Source organism: Pollachius pollachius, assembly GCF_949987615.1.
Source record: "Pollachius pollachius genome assembly, chromosome: 2".
In the NCBI taxonomy this organism is placed as follows: domain Eukaryota; kingdom Metazoa; phylum Chordata; class Actinopteri; order Gadiformes; family Gadidae; genus Pollachius; species Pollachius pollachius.
In genome coordinates, this window is record NC_136935.1 from 28,536,968 (window position 1) to 28,553,184 (window position 16,217).

A 16,217-nucleotide genomic window follows, 5' to 3' on the forward strand; every position below is an offset into this window, starting at 1 on the left:
CAAACAGATATTAACATGTTGGTCTCATAATTTTACTCTTTGATGGAATAATTATTGTCTGCATTTTTTCGCTTAGCCTTAATTGTATATTTCAGAGGGATAGCGAAACACAGCTATTCAGATCCAGTTGAACAGCTGCCGTTTGAGTGCCGTCCCTTTCATCTCCTTGTTTGAATCACAGCATTTGAAAGCGGTTCATTTTAGCTGTGTGACACATTGATTTGTGTCCTTGTCAACAGCTCCTTAGAGTTGCCCACCTGGGAACCGGTCGTCGTATCCTGTACAAGTATCGCAGACAGGTACTGCTGGATTGGAAGCTTCACTTCTATTGTCCATTGTTTTTGTATATTTATGCCCTCGACCCTTTTCCCCCCATTTCCTCTCAAACTATCCTGCTCCCAATAATCTCAATACCATTTATAAATACTGTGTTTGTTTCATAGGTACCTGCTTATCTCACCTTTGAGAGAACTTCCTCATTCCTATTCCATAAACCCAAAGTATTCCCTGTAGTGACGTGACTGTGGCTCCGCCCCCCAGAACAAACTGGCGGAGATCCTGTACGACTCTACACGGGTCAGCTTCACCTACGACGAGACGGCGGGCGTGCTGAAGACGGTCAACCTGCAGAGCGAGGGCTTCATCTGCTCCATCCGCTACCGACAGATCGGCCCGCTGGTGGACCGGCAGATCTTCCGCTTCAGCGAGGACGGCATGGTGAATGCCCGCTTCGACTACACCTACGACAACAGCTTCAGGGTGACCAGCATGCAGGCCGTCATCAACGAGACGCCGCTGCCCATCGACCTGTACCAGTTCGACGACATCTCGGGGAAGGTGGAGCAGTTCGGGAAGTTTGGCGTCATCTACTACGACATCAACCAGGTGAGCGCGGGCGACCTCGAGGTACTGTACTTGATCACAAAGTCGGAGGCGTGCTGACGGAGGAGATCCATTGGAGTGCACCATCAGATCTTGTGCTTGAACCCTTTTCACCTCAAATGTGCTGAAGAGATGAGCTCATACGAAATGTGTATCTTCGTGAGCGAATGCTAAAAAAAATACTTAAAAGTGTACAAGATAAAAACAAATATAATCATTTCACAGTTGAATTTCAGAGAAATGCAAACATTTCAACCAAGGAATCATACTCACATTTGGTCCCGTTTGAACGGCAGATCATTTCCACGGCCGTGATGACCTACACCAAGCACTTTGACCAGCACGGCCGCATCAAGGAGATCCAGTACGAGATCTTCAGGTCGCTGATGTACTGGATCACCATTCAGTACGACAACATGGGGCGGGTCACCAAGCGAGAGATCAAGATCGGGCCGTTCGCCAACACCACCAAATACGGCTATGAGTACGACGTGGACGGGCAGCTGCAGACCGTGTTCCTCAATGAGAAGATGATGTGGAGGTAGGACCGCTCATCCTGGACACTGGGACGTCAGGGTCCTCTCCCCACAAGCCTCAGCCTCTTATGTTGTGGTGTTAACGTCAACTAAGTCTGTATGAACATATACTGCTAGTTATTGAATTACAGTCATTTGTGTACACTTTTAAGTCCCATTGCATGGAAACACTTTTGATAGTGACATAATAATGCAAAGATTTCCTAAAAAAACACATAGTACTCATTGTGGGTGTAAATAATAATAAATTAATGAGTGTTTACTGATCTGAACTTCCTTTGAAAATTAATGCAATTTGTATCCTTTTGAAATCAGTACTTTGGTGTGTAGGGGATGGAAATATTATGGGATGGTCATGAAGATGCACAGACAACCGAAAGCCGACCCTTGTGGTTGTGTTGTTCAGTACTGGCCTCCGGTGCCCTCACCCTGCCTCCCTTTGGTTCACTGCAGGTACAACTACGACCTGAACGGTAACCTGCACCTGCTGAACCCCGGCAACAGCGCTCGCCTCACCCCGCTGCGCTATGACTTGCGGGACCGCATCACGCGGCTGGGGGACGTCCAGTACCGGCTGGACGAGGACGGCTTCCTGCGGCAGAGAGGGGCCGAGATATTTGAATACAATTCAAAAGGTGGGTGCGGGAGGGAGGCGGGTATTTGGTTTCTCGGCAATTGATATCCGACCGCCCAATCAATACTGCTGATTATCATTCTGGACTGTGCTTCTGCATCTGTTTGATATTCAATGAAAAGTACAGAAGAGATGTCTTGCGGTGCATCACACTATTATGCAGAAATGGCCAGGGGTGTTGTCAAGAGGTTCAGCTGCAATACAGTCAGGTCATATTGGGTTTCTATGTGGGTTATATATATATATATATATATATATAATATAAGCATATATCAGCAAGTGAGTAGAGAAGCTCAATGAACACAGAACATCACAAGGGGCTGCCATAGCTCAGGAGGTAGAGTTGGTGATTGCTAGTTCGATCCCCAGCCCCTCGAGACGTACCTGAGCGAGGCGCCTCACCCTAACTGCTCCTGACGGGCTGGCTGACGCCCTGCGGGGGTTGACTCTGCGTCAGCAAAATGCCCTAAATGTCAATGTCAATATCAACATAAAGAAGAGTGCTGCCCCCTAGAAGCGCCTGGCTGTTGCCCCTGCCTCACCGGTGGGGTCTCCCCCTCTGCAGGTCTTCTGGAGCGGGTCTACAGCAAGGCGGCCAGTTGGACCATCCAGTACCGCTACGACGGCCTGGGCCGCCGCGTGTCCTCCAGGAACAGCCTGGGCCAGCATCTACAGTTCTTCTACGCCGACCTCAACTACCCCACCCGGATCACACACGTCTACAACCACTCCAGCTCCGAGATCACCTCGCTGTACTACGACCTGCAGGTAACGCCCCAGAGCCCCTCAGAGACACCCCGCTAGCCTGTCCACCTCCAGGTCCTTTGAGCCGATTTACACCGGACATCAGGAGGACAGTTTGATTCTGAGGAAGGGCACTGGGATTATTATCCAGTACAACAGGTCAGTGGGTCAGAAAGATGATTCATTCCAACAAACAGAAACTCACCAAAGAGGCAGAGTCATCCAAATCATTGCAAGCAAGACTTTTCCCTATTGGAAAGATATAACCACCCACACAGCCAAAAAATGATAATAGGCACATAAAGTATTAATATGCTGAGGTCGTAGTGTCAGATCAAACATTTAATCTCTCAACATAATTTTCATATTGTGGCTCTGAAAAGGTCACGGTGCATTGTGATCCATTTAAGTTTCCTAGAACCCAACTCCAACCGCTATTTCAGGAGCTGCTATAAAGGTTGGCTTCATTTGAGGGGGATTCAAGAACATCATGTTGTTTATGTCGGAGTAGAATAGCCAACCAAATATCAAATGCATCCATATTAATTAAACTGCAACGGTTTGGTAAAGCAGAAACACCCCTCTATAATGGCTCATACTAACCAAATGCTGGCTGTGGCGTGTGCTGTGCAGGGCCACCTGTTTGCGATGGAGATCAGCAGTGGAGAGGAGTTCTACATGGCGTGTGACAACACTGGGACTCCCCTGGCCGTGTTCAGCAGCAATGGACTCCTGCTGAAACAGGTGAGGGGGGAGATGCCATGCTTGTGTTTTCTCTTGCAACTTGAAGATTTTGTATTGATATTGGTCGCACGGAAAAACATGTCACGACACAAAGCAAAAGAATCAACGTGACAAGATGACCAAAATAAATCTTCAAATAATGCATATATATATAGTTTTTTATATTTATAATAATGGCCCTATTAAGGTGTTACATCTCATATATATATATATATATATATATATATATATATATATATATATATATATATATATATATATATATACTTTTCAAAACAAAGTCTGCGACCATACATTTTATTCTATAAACAAGTTCATGTTGACTCAATCTGACCTGTTTGTGTGTGTGTGTGTGTGTTTGCGTGTGTGCAGGTGCAATACACGGCCTATGGAGAGGTGTATTTCGACTCCAACCCAGACTTTGTGCTGGTGATCGGGTTCCACGGGGGCCTGTACGACCCACTGACACGCCTGCTGCACTTCGGGGACCGGGACTACGACATCCCTGCTGGGAGGTGGGTGGTCCGCTCTCACACCTCCGGGGCGCCATTCAGAACCTTCTGGAAAACACACCTCAGCATTCAGCATACCGGTCCACAAGTCAGCTCTGACCGTGGCAGAAATGGGGGGCATACCGCACATTACTTTAAATGGAGGGAGAGTATTACAGCATTTGGTTTTTACATTTTTCAAGATCCATCTTACAAAAGATATACAAAAACATGTTTTTGTGGAGATAATCAGCTTGGCCCTCAATTTAAGATGGTATGCAGCTTTCAAAGTTTGATGTCGCAATCTAACCCATAATTAAAATCATAATTAAAAGATGGTAATCCGGCAGCGTGTACCAGTCTCCTGAACAAGCCAACACGTGTAAGATGTCTCTGTGACGGCTCAGCTGCATAAATAACCTGCATGCCGGGCCCTCTCTATTGGAGGAATCCAATGACAGCCAAGGCCGCTGTGCATCATGAGATATTGTGCAGAAATAAGTGAGCATCATTTGCACTCTTTTTGATGGTGAATTATTTAAGTGTAAGGTAACCGGATCTGTCCACTCAGATGTTGACCTGGGTCCACATACAGTGGGGCAAAAAAGTATTTAGTCAGCCACCAATTGTGCAAGTTCTCCCACTTAAAAAGACGAGAGAGGCCTGTAATTTTCATCATAGGTAAACCTCAGCTATGAGAGACAAAATGAAAAAAGAAATCGAGAAAATCACATTGTCTGATTTTTTTTAAGAATTTATTTGCAAATTATGGTGGAAAATAAGTATTTGGTCACCTACAAACCAGCAAGATTTCTGGCTGTCACAGACCTGTAACTTCTTCTTTAAGAGGCTCCTCTGTCCTCCACTCGTTACCTGTATTAATGGCACCTGTTTGAACTCTCTTATCAGTATAAAAGACACCTGTCCACAACCTTAAACAGTCACACTCCAAACTCCACTATGGCCAAGACCAAAGAGCTGTCAAAGGACACCAGAAACACAATTGTAGACCTGCACCAGGCTAGGAAGTCTGAATCTGCAATAGGTAAGCAGCTTGGTGTGAAGAAATCAACTGTGGGAGCAATTATTAGAAAATGGAATACATACAAGACCACTGATAATCTCCCTTGATCTGGGGCTCCACGCAAGATCTCACCCTGTGGAGTCAAAATGATCACAAGAACGGTGAACAAAAATCCCAGAACCACACGGTGGGACCTAGTGAATGACCTCCAGAGAGCTGGGACCAAAGTAACAAAGGCTACCATCACTAACACACTACGTCGCCAGGGACTCAAATCCTGCAGTGCCAGACGTGTCCCCCTGCTAAAGCCAGTGCATGTCCGGGCCCGTTTGAAGTTTGCTAGAGAGCATTTGGATGATCCAGAACAGGATTGGGAGAATGTCATATGGTCAGATGAAACCAAAATAGAACTTTTTGGTAAAAACTCAACTCGTCGTGTTTGGAGGAGAAAGAATGCTGAGTTGCATCCAAAGAACACCATACCTACAGTGAAGCATGGGGGTGGAAACATCATGCTTTGGGGCTGTTTTTCTGCCAAGGGACCAGAACGTTTGATCCGTGTGACGAAAAGAATGAATGGGGCCATGTATCGTGAGATTTTGAGTGAAAACCTCCTTCCATCAGCAAGGGCACTGAAGATGAAACGTGGCTGGGTCTTTCAGCATGACAATGACCCCAAACACACCGCCCGGGCAACGAAGGAGTGGCTTCGTAAGAAGCATTTCAAGGTCCTGGAGTGGCCTAGCCAGTCTCCAGATCTCAACCCCATAGAAAATCTTTGGAGGGAGTTGAAAGTCCGTGTTGCCCAGCGAAGGCCCAAAAACATCACTGCTCTAGAGGAGATCTGCATGGAGGAATGGGCCAAAATACCAGCAGCAGTGTGTGAAAACCTTGTAAAGACTTACAGAAAACGTTTGACCTCTGTCATTGCCAACAAAGGGCATGTAACAAAGTATTGAGATGACCTTTTGTTATTGACCAAATACTTATTTTCCACCATAATTTGCAAATAAATTCTTTAAAAATCAGACAGTGATTTTCTAGATTTCTTTTTTTTCATTTTGTCTCTCATAGCTGAGGTATACCTATGATGAAAATTACAGGCCTCTCTCATCTTTTTAAGTGGGAGAACTTGCACAATTGGTGGCTGACTAAATACTTTTTTGCCCCACTGTATTTTATTTCGACATATTTTATTTCTGCATGCTTGACATCAGCCTGACCATCGTATGACAGTCTAGCGCTGTGTAGTTTCCTTTTTAGAATCTATATTTGACATTCGACTTGATTTTCTTGTCTAAAAGGGTGCGAGCCCCCTCATCGTACACATGATTGGTTGCCTGAAAAGGAGCCAAAGGGGCGATGCCAGCGCCTTTCTGGAGAGTTGTTTTCCACTAGGAGCGCTGGCAGCGGCCAGACAAACCATATATCTGCGGCGTATCTTCTCAAGGCGGCCGCATACGTTCTCTCCTCATTGGGAACAATTAAAAAAATTGGCAGACAAACACGCCATGTGGAAACGAGCCCTAAGAGGTGCACTAAATAGGACACAAGGAGACTTATTCAGCAGACCCATAGGCTATAGCACTGGACCAGCAATAGCGGCAGACACACACCAGCCCACGGCCAGGACCTCCATTGACGGTGTTGAGTGGTCACCTGATGGGGCGTTCTGTGTGCTCTCCCAGGTGGACCACCCCAGACATCGGCACGTGGACACGCGTGGGCAAGGAACCACAGCCCTTCAACCTGTACATGTTCCGGAACAACAACCCTGTGAGCAAGGTCCACCAGGTGAAGGAGTATGTCACAGGTAAAGGCTTCATGTTACTCTACATAGATCGACTCTCAATGAAAAAGGATGGTTTACATTTCATTTACATTTACATTAAGTCTCTTGGCAGACTACGCTTTAACACAAGGTGACTCCAAGTGAGTATGCAAAGAATCCAATTGAAAATGGAGTAGCTAAAAAAAAGATGCATAGTGCTGAACCTAATCATAAACAAGTGGAGGGAGTGAAGTGCAGCTGTAGGAATCAGAAATGCAAGGTTCTTGTGCTTTCTTAACTCCACAATCATTTCTTGGTGTGCTTTTTGCTCCTTTTCAATGCATATTTGACAAAGAATGCAATTGCCTGTCAAACTTTACAAACCTGAAGCAGACATATATCTGCATGTTCTTTACAATCCTGTTACTTGTGTGTGACAATGGCGATTTTCCTAATCCAACTATGCATGTATGGTTTGGGGATGATGGTGTGCTTCTGCCCCAAAACACATGGGAACCTCTTTCTGGACCACCAGTGCTACTCAACGACCGATCAGCAATCAGCATCAGTGCACGGTCGTCCCTCACTGAACCCTCACTCCTCTTCCCTCTTTCCAGATGTAAACATCTGGCTGGTGACGTTCGGGTTTCACCTCCACAACGCCATCCCAGGGTTCCCCATCCCCAAGTTTGACCTGACGCAGCCCTCGCTGGAGATGAAAAAGAGCCAGCTGTGGGATGACCTGCCTGTACGTAACCTCTAACTCACATAGGTGTCATGGCTTTACTTACCATTGTTTTCTCAATCAGAGTGGGTAATGGACTTCCACATTCTTGTTTATGATAGTTGTCAGCAACTGAAGGGCTAGCTGTGGTCCGCAGTGTCTGCTGTGCTGTTGATCAGCATTTTTGTTTGTTGTTGGGATAAAAAGATATGATTAAAACCATCATATGTGTTTATAGTGGGAGGAAGTGGGCTTTTTTTGGTCCATTATTTTCACAGGTCATGAAAACAAAACTTGCCAACATGATAACAATAATGACATGACTTTGCACTTTGGCTATAGTGAAGTTTTTGGTAAAGTGTTTATTGACTGTTTCTAAAAGTATGTTGTGTTTGCAGATTAAGTCCAGTTAAATCAGTTGTCAGGGGTCCTACAAGGGAAGTGCATAGATTCATGAAGCGCACAAGACTGTTTCTCAACCAACTGGGATTTTAGTTATCACTAATGTACCAAGCATTTCTACTTTTACTGAAGACGGAACAAGCAGCCTTGGGGCCAGACTCACGCTGCAGCACTGATCAGATGCTTGTTTGGCAGGACTTTCAATGTATTTTCCAAAAAGCTATTTCACATCTTCTACCATAGCTCGATCGATCGTCCCTAACCAAACAAACGTCCCTCTCCCCAGTTGATCTCAGCAGTGCAGCAGGAGGTGACCCGTAAGGCCCAGGCTTTCCTGTCCTTCGAGCGCATGCCCGAGATCCAGCTGAGCCGCCGGCGGGTGGACCGGGACAAGCCCTGGCTGTGGTTCGCCACCGTCAAGTCCCTCATCGGCAAAGGGGTGATGCTGGCCGTGACGCAGGGCCGCGTGGTCACCAACGCCCTCAACATTGCCAACGAGGACTGCATCAAGGTGGCGGCCATCCTCAACAACGCCTTCCACCTGGAGGACCTGCACTTCACCGTGGAGGGCCGCGATACGCACTACTTCATCAAGACCAGCCTGCCGGAGAACGACCTGGGCACGCTGCGGCTCACCTCTGGCCGCAAGTCCCTGGAGAACGGCGTGAACGTCACCGTGTCCCAGTCCACCACGGTGGTCAACGGACGCACGCGGCGCTTCGCCGACGTGGAGCTGCAGTACGGCGCGCTGGCGCTGCACGTGCGCTACGGGATGACCCTGGACGAGGAAAAGGCCCGCATCCTGGAGCAGGCACGGCAGAGGGCGCTGGCCAGCGCGTGGGCGAGGGAGCAGCAGCACGTGAGGGACGGGGAGGAGGGCGTGCGGCTGTGGACCGAGGGGGAGAAGCGGCAGCTGCTGAGCGGGGGCAAGGTGCTGGGCTACGACGGCTACTACGTGCTCTCTGTGGAGCAGTACCCCGAGCTGGCGGACAGCGCAAACAATATCCAGTTCCTACGCCAGAGTGAGATAGGGAAGAGGTAACACTGCTGGAGGAGCACAAGCGCCCATGGCTCCCGCTCCAGACTGCACAGAAAGCCATGGTCTGTTCTTAAAGAGAGAGACGTTTAGCACGGGCTGTCGCTCAGCCACTGAAGGATGGCCAGTGTTCATTTTTTTTTTAAGAAAAACTACAATGGTCGTATAACAATCATTACTGAAACTACCGTCGGCAAACATTTTAAATGTTTTGCCGTTGAAAAATGGGAGCTGCCAAGGAAGTTTGGAAGTCCCCTTTTGAGCCTTTCACCAAGCCCACCCCCCCCCCCCCCCCCCCCCCGCCCCCCCCGGCCCTCTGTCCACCCCCCGATGGGCCACCTCAGCCCATTCCACATGCTGTGAGACAGCTCGATGTGGAATAACATGAGGATATTCAGAAGGACCCACCCGTTTGAGTATGTCCCCCATGTGAATCTGATGTCAGAGGTTGTATACTAGGGTCTTTGCAAGGCGCAAGGACTGAACCACTATAGGTTTGCAGACGTCTGTAGGCTGTGTATATCGCTAAATGGATGTACCGGGGCTGTATTTTCACAGAAGGATCTGTTAAAATATACTATGGAACTGCCTTGGACTCTCTTAAAGAGATAGACACACAAAAGACTTCTGTTTATAAAAATACGCAAGGACTTTCTTGTTCTGTTATGGTTATGTTTGTTTTTATATATACTTTATTGGATTGCTTTGGACAAAAAAAGGGAAACATAAAAAAAGAAAAGTTTACATGTGATAACCTATACCACTATTACTACTACTACTATTCCTACAGCACCTCTGGACTATTAACCATCATCTGAGTAAGGACCAATACACTTTTCCTTCGCCATAAAGATCTGTTGTCTATATTACGATTGGTCAAGTTTGATGGAAATAACCCCAATTCTCTCTTCCCAGGGCCTTTAAAAATTCAGGTCATGTCAGCTGCAATGTAAACAATCAAGGTTCCTTTGACAAATGCGGGAGGAACAAACTTTGGGACCTGCGCTGGGACCAGTTAAACTAAACTTTGTGGATGGATGTATTCTCGGACCAAGTGGCTCCACTAGTCCTGTAACATAAACACACCAGTAGAGCAGCGGGCTCACATTAGCTCATGGGTGGCTATGTGCAAAATGTGTAGACCATGTGCATTTATTGGCCTGATAATGTGTAGAGGTAGTAGTCTTGCTTGCCATAGAAACATGTTGTCATGGTAAAAGAGCTTTTGGGAAGAATTGCTGCAAGGAGTTAACAATCGTTGCCTCTTTAGTTCTTCGCCTGTTTCTCGCAAAATTCAAGCGTATTGCCATCAGTGACTTTTACAGAAGTGGTAATGGCTCCGAAACATACTTGGATGTTTTTCCTCATTGAGCGTGGGGTCTCTGTTCGCTAGAGGTTTTTGTTTGTTATTGTGTATGTGTGTGTGTACAAGGAAGTGACCGCATATTAATGCATTTCAAAAGCTAAACTAGGAAATTGAGTAATAATGGAGTTGAAGTGTATGAAGGTGTTAAATGATACATTTTTTTAAGTTGAAAATAATTCACTTATCCGTACATCATTATTAGTCTCAGAGAAAGTAATTCATGTACAGTGTTTCTACGTTAAAAATAAACTTTAAAAATTCCGTGAGGTTTACAAAGTGTTGTTTTCTGTCTACTAATGTCGAAATCATATTACATCCAATATAAACCGAATCACCCTCTAGTGACAATTATGTCACTTCTATAATAGAGTGGGTCAGGGGATTGGAATAAAAGCACTGCCCCGATTATGTAATAGATATTGTGATAATAAGTAATTGCATTTCTATAGTGTTTCTGGAATTCAAAGTGCTTCACATAGTGTTTGGGGTATAGTTATCACCTCATTCAGAAGCGTGTCTAACACCCACTGGGGTGATGCATGGCTGACAATTGGTGCCAAAACATTCAGTGCACTCTGGCTATCCGGCTGGGGAGGGGAGGAGTGAAACGGTCTGTCTGAGTACCTGGGATGATGGCACGCAGCCACCAGTGCCATGGGATACTTAGTGGCCGCAGGAAGTCCGAGCATGGTTTATGATCTCATCCGAAGGACGGTGCTCTTGACCGGACAGAGACCCGGCATTGGGGTTATTAGCTCGGCCAGAGGGATGAGCCCCCCTACTGGTTCTCCATCCCCTCCACCTCCATCTGACGGACCAGGCTAGCCCTGCTTAGCTTCCAAAGGAACCAGTGATGCTAAGACAAACCGTTGCTAATATTGCAGGAGAAAGCTTGAGAGGAACTGCCATGAAGGATGGGAGAAATAAGAGATTCACCAACCCTTGAGGTTGTTGTTCCTGCCAAAGGTCAATAAAGTACTGATTAAACGCTCTGACTACTTAGAATGTGATATCTCAGTTTCAGATTTGTAATACATTGGCAACATTACAAAACTGTTACTTGTCATTATATGGGATGTGTGTAAATGAGTGAGAAAGGCAAAATTCTGAAACATAAAATGGCCTATGCTGGCGCATAGGGCAGCTACTTTCTTTGGCCATCTTCTCCCCAGTCAATTCACTCTCAATGGTTCTTCGCCTAAATATTTGGGCCTCCCGCATTTATGCTTTGCTTGGTTCCATAGAGGTCCTCTTTTCTGAACCAGTGATTCCTGCAGTCTGAGCCCAGGACCAATCCAGATCAACTGGTGTGGTGTGTATTTTCTCCTGATGAGTCGCTCTTGGAAGATTGTTTTTTTAGATAATATTATTTATTTTTCATTTTTTTCTTATTGTCATTTCTGTCCATAGGAATGCAGTTATGTCCTGTAGGTGTCGACGTGTATGCGAGAGGAGGGCTGGACCGTGCCTTCCCATAGGGTTAGGAACTCTGGGGGCCCTTCACTTAGCATAATCATTTGTTTTATGGTTATGAGATTTCTATGCGCCAGGTGTGTAGTGGTTATTTTTTTAGCGGGGGCACTGTGTATGACGTCATCAAAAAGGAATCCTGCGTGCATGGGCACACATTCAGAAGAAGATTGAGGTTTGTTACAAATATCTTTCAAAATTTGTATCCAAATATGAAAACTGTAGCTAATCTCAATGGTAAAAATCAACATGTGTAATAATAATGCTTCTTTCTCATTACCCCACATATTACAACAATAGGCATACGTACAGGTCTAGACAAACACTACTCATGTCACCAAATGTGGCCTGTCAAAAACAACAGATGTTTATTGTACGTCATATTATTGCATTTATAAAAAAATCACCTACAACACATTTATGGAGCAAATCCAAATAAACCAAAGCTCCTACCATCACCACGCTACCACCATTTATTTTGTAACTTGATTTAAAAAGTGGACGATGGCGCGTCCCCCGCCCGCAACACCCCTGCTTTGCGCCATGTCCAATCCTCAGCATTTCATGGTTTTGGGAGGGTTGATGAATGAATAGAGTTAAATCATAATCTGTTGAAATTGTACTTGGTATTCATTCTTTATTTTTAAAAAGCAATTCATAGCTTGAAGGTGTTTACTCCAAAGGTTAGAACAACTGAACCAAAAACATGAGTCAATTATTTATGGCTACCAGATTCAGATTGCTACGCTATATCCAATGATTTCTCCTCAACCTCATTCCGCCTGCCGTTCCACAACAAGGCTTTTTTTATTTTTTTTTACATCAATGCCACACATTTAGATCTTAACCACTGAAAAGCAATAGAAAGCCTAAGAGACAAAGTTAACAAAAGACCAGACGGCGCAAAATAAAATCATACCCTACATTAGGGGAGTGCTGCTGTAGCAATGACAAAGTGCCGCCGAGGAGAGAGAGAGGGGACAGTAGGGGGAGAGTGGGGGGAGAGAGGAAATGGTGGACGGGAGGTTATAAAGAGCATGTGGAGTGCTGCCCAGAGATAGTCAGATTGGCCCTGGAGCCAGGTCATTTGACATTAACCTAAATGCCAGTTACTCTCTCATGTGACTTAAGTTGATCCGAATGTAGGAGAAAATACAAATAAATACAAAATGTATATTTGGTCTCTGTCTCACATGCACAACGCACCAAACCGAGGCATTGGCATCGTCTCATCTAAGGCAAGCCGAGGATGTTTTGGGGGTCTGGTCAAATGGATGTTGAACTATTCTTTAGAGAAGCTATATTTTTGGCTATTTTATAGTAACATTTGGCTTGATAGAGATTGCATAAAAACACCTTTTTATGGAAAGCTAGCTTCAACCGTCTTCCTGAAGTTTGACTTATGTCTTCCTACCTTGTGACTCTTTTAAAAGCCAGATTGTTCAGCCTCCAGCTGATTAAAGTGATTAAAGACAGTTGTGGCGATGGCACCTGCAACAGAGCAGTGTTATTTGTCATTTCATGTCATTTTAGAAGGGGGTACATTCAACACATTAACTAATTATTGAATGCTGCCTACAGCATGCCTACTGTGGACAAGGAAGAGATTGAACAGATGTTTACTAGATGTATCACATGTTCTACCAACTCTTACCTTAGATTGTCGCTCTAGGATATTGAGCTGATGAGTTTGTATGGTGTATACTGTGTGTTACAGGTACAGCCTTGCACAGAAATAGAGGCCAAATTTAGAGCAAGACACATTGTGTTATGAACCATGATAATATTTGTTACGTGGTGTCTGTGTTTGTGTTTGTGAGCTGTTTGACATTTGTTTGCTTGCTAGTCTGTTTTGCAGTGTGATACCTGTCCTGTTTACTTCCCTTTCTTCCCAGGGAAGGGGACTAGGTAAGCTGGGGTACCCTGTACATAGCTCCCACGTAGATCACCTTGTCTAGAGACACTAGGTAAGATGGGTTACCCTGTACGTAGCTCCCATGTAGATCACCTTGTCTAGAGGCACTAGGTTAGCGGTGGATGCCACCTGTGTACATTTTATTTTACAGTCACTCGCTAGGCTAGGGGGGTCAGGGTTTTGGATATTTTCTTTCTAAGGAGATCAGCTCTTTAGTAGTTTTTTTTTCTAAGTTCAGTTGTTGAGTTTCCATCTCTGGTTGTTGTGCAAGTATCTTTACCACTTAGACCCTTTAAAGGAGCTTAACAATATGAATGAGTTGTTTGAGTTAATGTCCTCCCTTGTGGGCCATTGTCATTTCGTATGGATGTTGACAGATTTTTCTAATTGGCTGTTCATGTTTGATTGGTTGGATGTGTGATCAAAGATCGGTATTGCAAGGTGCCCCGGTGGCTCACAGAGTAGAGCGCGTACCATGAAGGCTTAGTCCTGCCCGTGGGCCTTTGCTGCATGTCCTTCCCTCCATCTCCTATACCTTCCTGTCTATCTGAGCCACACCAGCCTCTTAGAGAGAACCTACTCTGCAGATGATACAGCCAGCGCTCTTGTCATCACAGAAGAGGATGAGCATGTGGTGTTCAAACGCATCAACATCCGAAAAGCGGCTGGGTCAGACGGGTTACCTGGCCGGGTGTTCAAAGCATGTGCGGACCAGCTGGAAGGTGTATTCACAAACATTTTCTGTCACGGTTTGGCACACAGAAAGCTAGGGTGACTCAAGTGCGAAGCAAAAGCAGGATAAGTTTTAAGGTATTTATTCCTCAGAAAAATATAGTGCCAATAAAGCTCAGAAGATCCAAAAACAAACTCAGTCCAAAAATTCCCAAAACTCCCAGAATCCAAAAAGGCAAAGCACGTTGACAGTTTATCCACGGGGTAAAAAAGGGGGCAGGTGAGTCTGCTTAACAAGAGACATAATTAGACGGGAAAACACAGAGAACAGAAAGTCAGAATTGGCGACATCTAGTGGTCTATTACAAAAGTCCGACATTGTGACATTTTCAACCTCTCCCTCTCCACGGGCATGGTGCAAGCCTGCTTCAAGTCATCAGTAATCATTCAAGTACAAAAAAAGAGCAAGGTAACATGCCCAAACGACTGGCGCCCTGTTGCTCTCACCCCCATAGTGAGCAAATGCTTTGAAAAGCTCATCAAGGTGCTGATCTGCAGAATGCTGCCACCAGCCCTGGACCCCCACCAATTTGCATCGAAACAACAGATCGACAGAAGACGCCATTGCCACAGCCCTCCACTCAGCCCTCGCTCACCTCGACAAGAGGAACACCTATGTGTTCCTCTTGGGGGATAAGAGGCAGCAGAGAGAGAGGTCATGTTTCCCGAAGCTCCGCTAGGCATTGGAAAAAACTACCTAATTCATTGTTCAGATCTACTTTATTTTATTTTATTTCACGATCATGATACTTAACAATATATAGTTTGTTTCCGTCGTCCTCAAGTGCTCGATTCAACAATACATTTTGGCACTTTTTATGACTCCCGGATCAGACCACAGCAAAAGCCTTGGACTTTCCTATCGCCAACATGCCTCTGTACTCGGATATCTCAGGCATGGAGACTGGGAAATGCACAGACTGCACCAAACTGCGACAGATAGTGGCTTTATTTGAAACGAGACTAGCAGCATTAGAAAAATGCAAATGCCTCCTCCAGGATACAGTGCCGATGTGTGAGTTTGCTGAGATAACTCAGACAAATACACAACAAGATAATCAAAGCTACACTGTGTCCTTCCCGAAGCTGGACAAGAGAGAGACAGCTCCAGCTGCGTCTCACTGGCACAGAGTCGGCGCTAAGCCAAAACAACATACAAAAGTGAATCAACAAGTTCACTCAACGCCAAATGCTAAGCTACTTAAAGCTAAAGTTGCATGTATCAGCCGGATTAGCCCGTCACTGAAGTTAACCCTGCCACTGAAGAACCGGTTCCTGCCACTTCAAGAGTCCACAAACGCGCCTGCCACCCATGCACCTCTGAGCCCCGAGATGTGTCCGGACAAACAGTGTGGACAGAGACCGACCATGAACCCGTCGCCAGAGAGGCGAGCTGTGCATGCGTCGGCCACCCGTGCACCCCTGAGCCCCGAGATGCATCCGGACGGACGGTGCGGACAGAGACGGAACAAGAACCAGTCGCCATGGAGGCGAGCTGCGCATGCGTCGGCCACCCATGCACCCCTGAGCCCCGAAATGTGTCCGGACGGATGGTGCGGACAGAGATGGAACAAGAACCAGTCGCCACGGAGGCGAGCTGCGCATGCGTCTGCCACCGCCACCTCAAGCCAACAAGGGCCCATCTCACAGAAAGCAGATGAACCAGACACTCTGATTATAGGAGACTCAACCATCAAGGATATAACCGGTAAGAAGATCAAAACATGCTACTTCCCAGATGTGATG

General features: G+C 45.9%; 1 protein-coding gene across 2 annotated transcripts in view; it reads left to right on the forward strand.

The window, feature by feature from the left end:
- tenm3 (teneurin transmembrane protein 3) overlaps positions 1 to 10,604 on the forward strand; it is a 138,229-nt gene extending 127,625 nt beyond the window's left edge. For both annotated transcript variants that reach the window (XM_079728929.1, XM_079728930.1), the window contains 10 exons: positions 240 to 299; positions 541 to 885; positions 1,179 to 1,423; positions 1,872 to 2,053; positions 2,618 to 2,820; positions 3,430 to 3,540; positions 3,913 to 4,055; positions 6,744 to 6,868; positions 7,444 to 7,574; positions 8,239 to 10,604. In XM_079728929.1, the coding sequence (XP_079585055.1) occupies positions 240 to 299; positions 541 to 885; positions 1,179 to 1,423; positions 1,872 to 2,053; positions 2,618 to 2,820; positions 3,430 to 3,540; positions 3,913 to 4,055; positions 6,744 to 6,868; positions 7,444 to 7,574; positions 8,239 to 8,994 (2,301 nt within the window). In that variant the 3' untranslated portion in view covers positions 8,995 to 10,604. The remainder of the gene's footprint in view (positions 1 to 239; positions 300 to 540; positions 886 to 1,178; positions 1,424 to 1,871; positions 2,054 to 2,617; positions 2,821 to 3,429; positions 3,541 to 3,912; positions 4,056 to 6,743; positions 6,869 to 7,443; positions 7,575 to 8,238) is intronic.
- Positions 10,605 to 16,217: the final 5,613 nt, after the last annotated feature.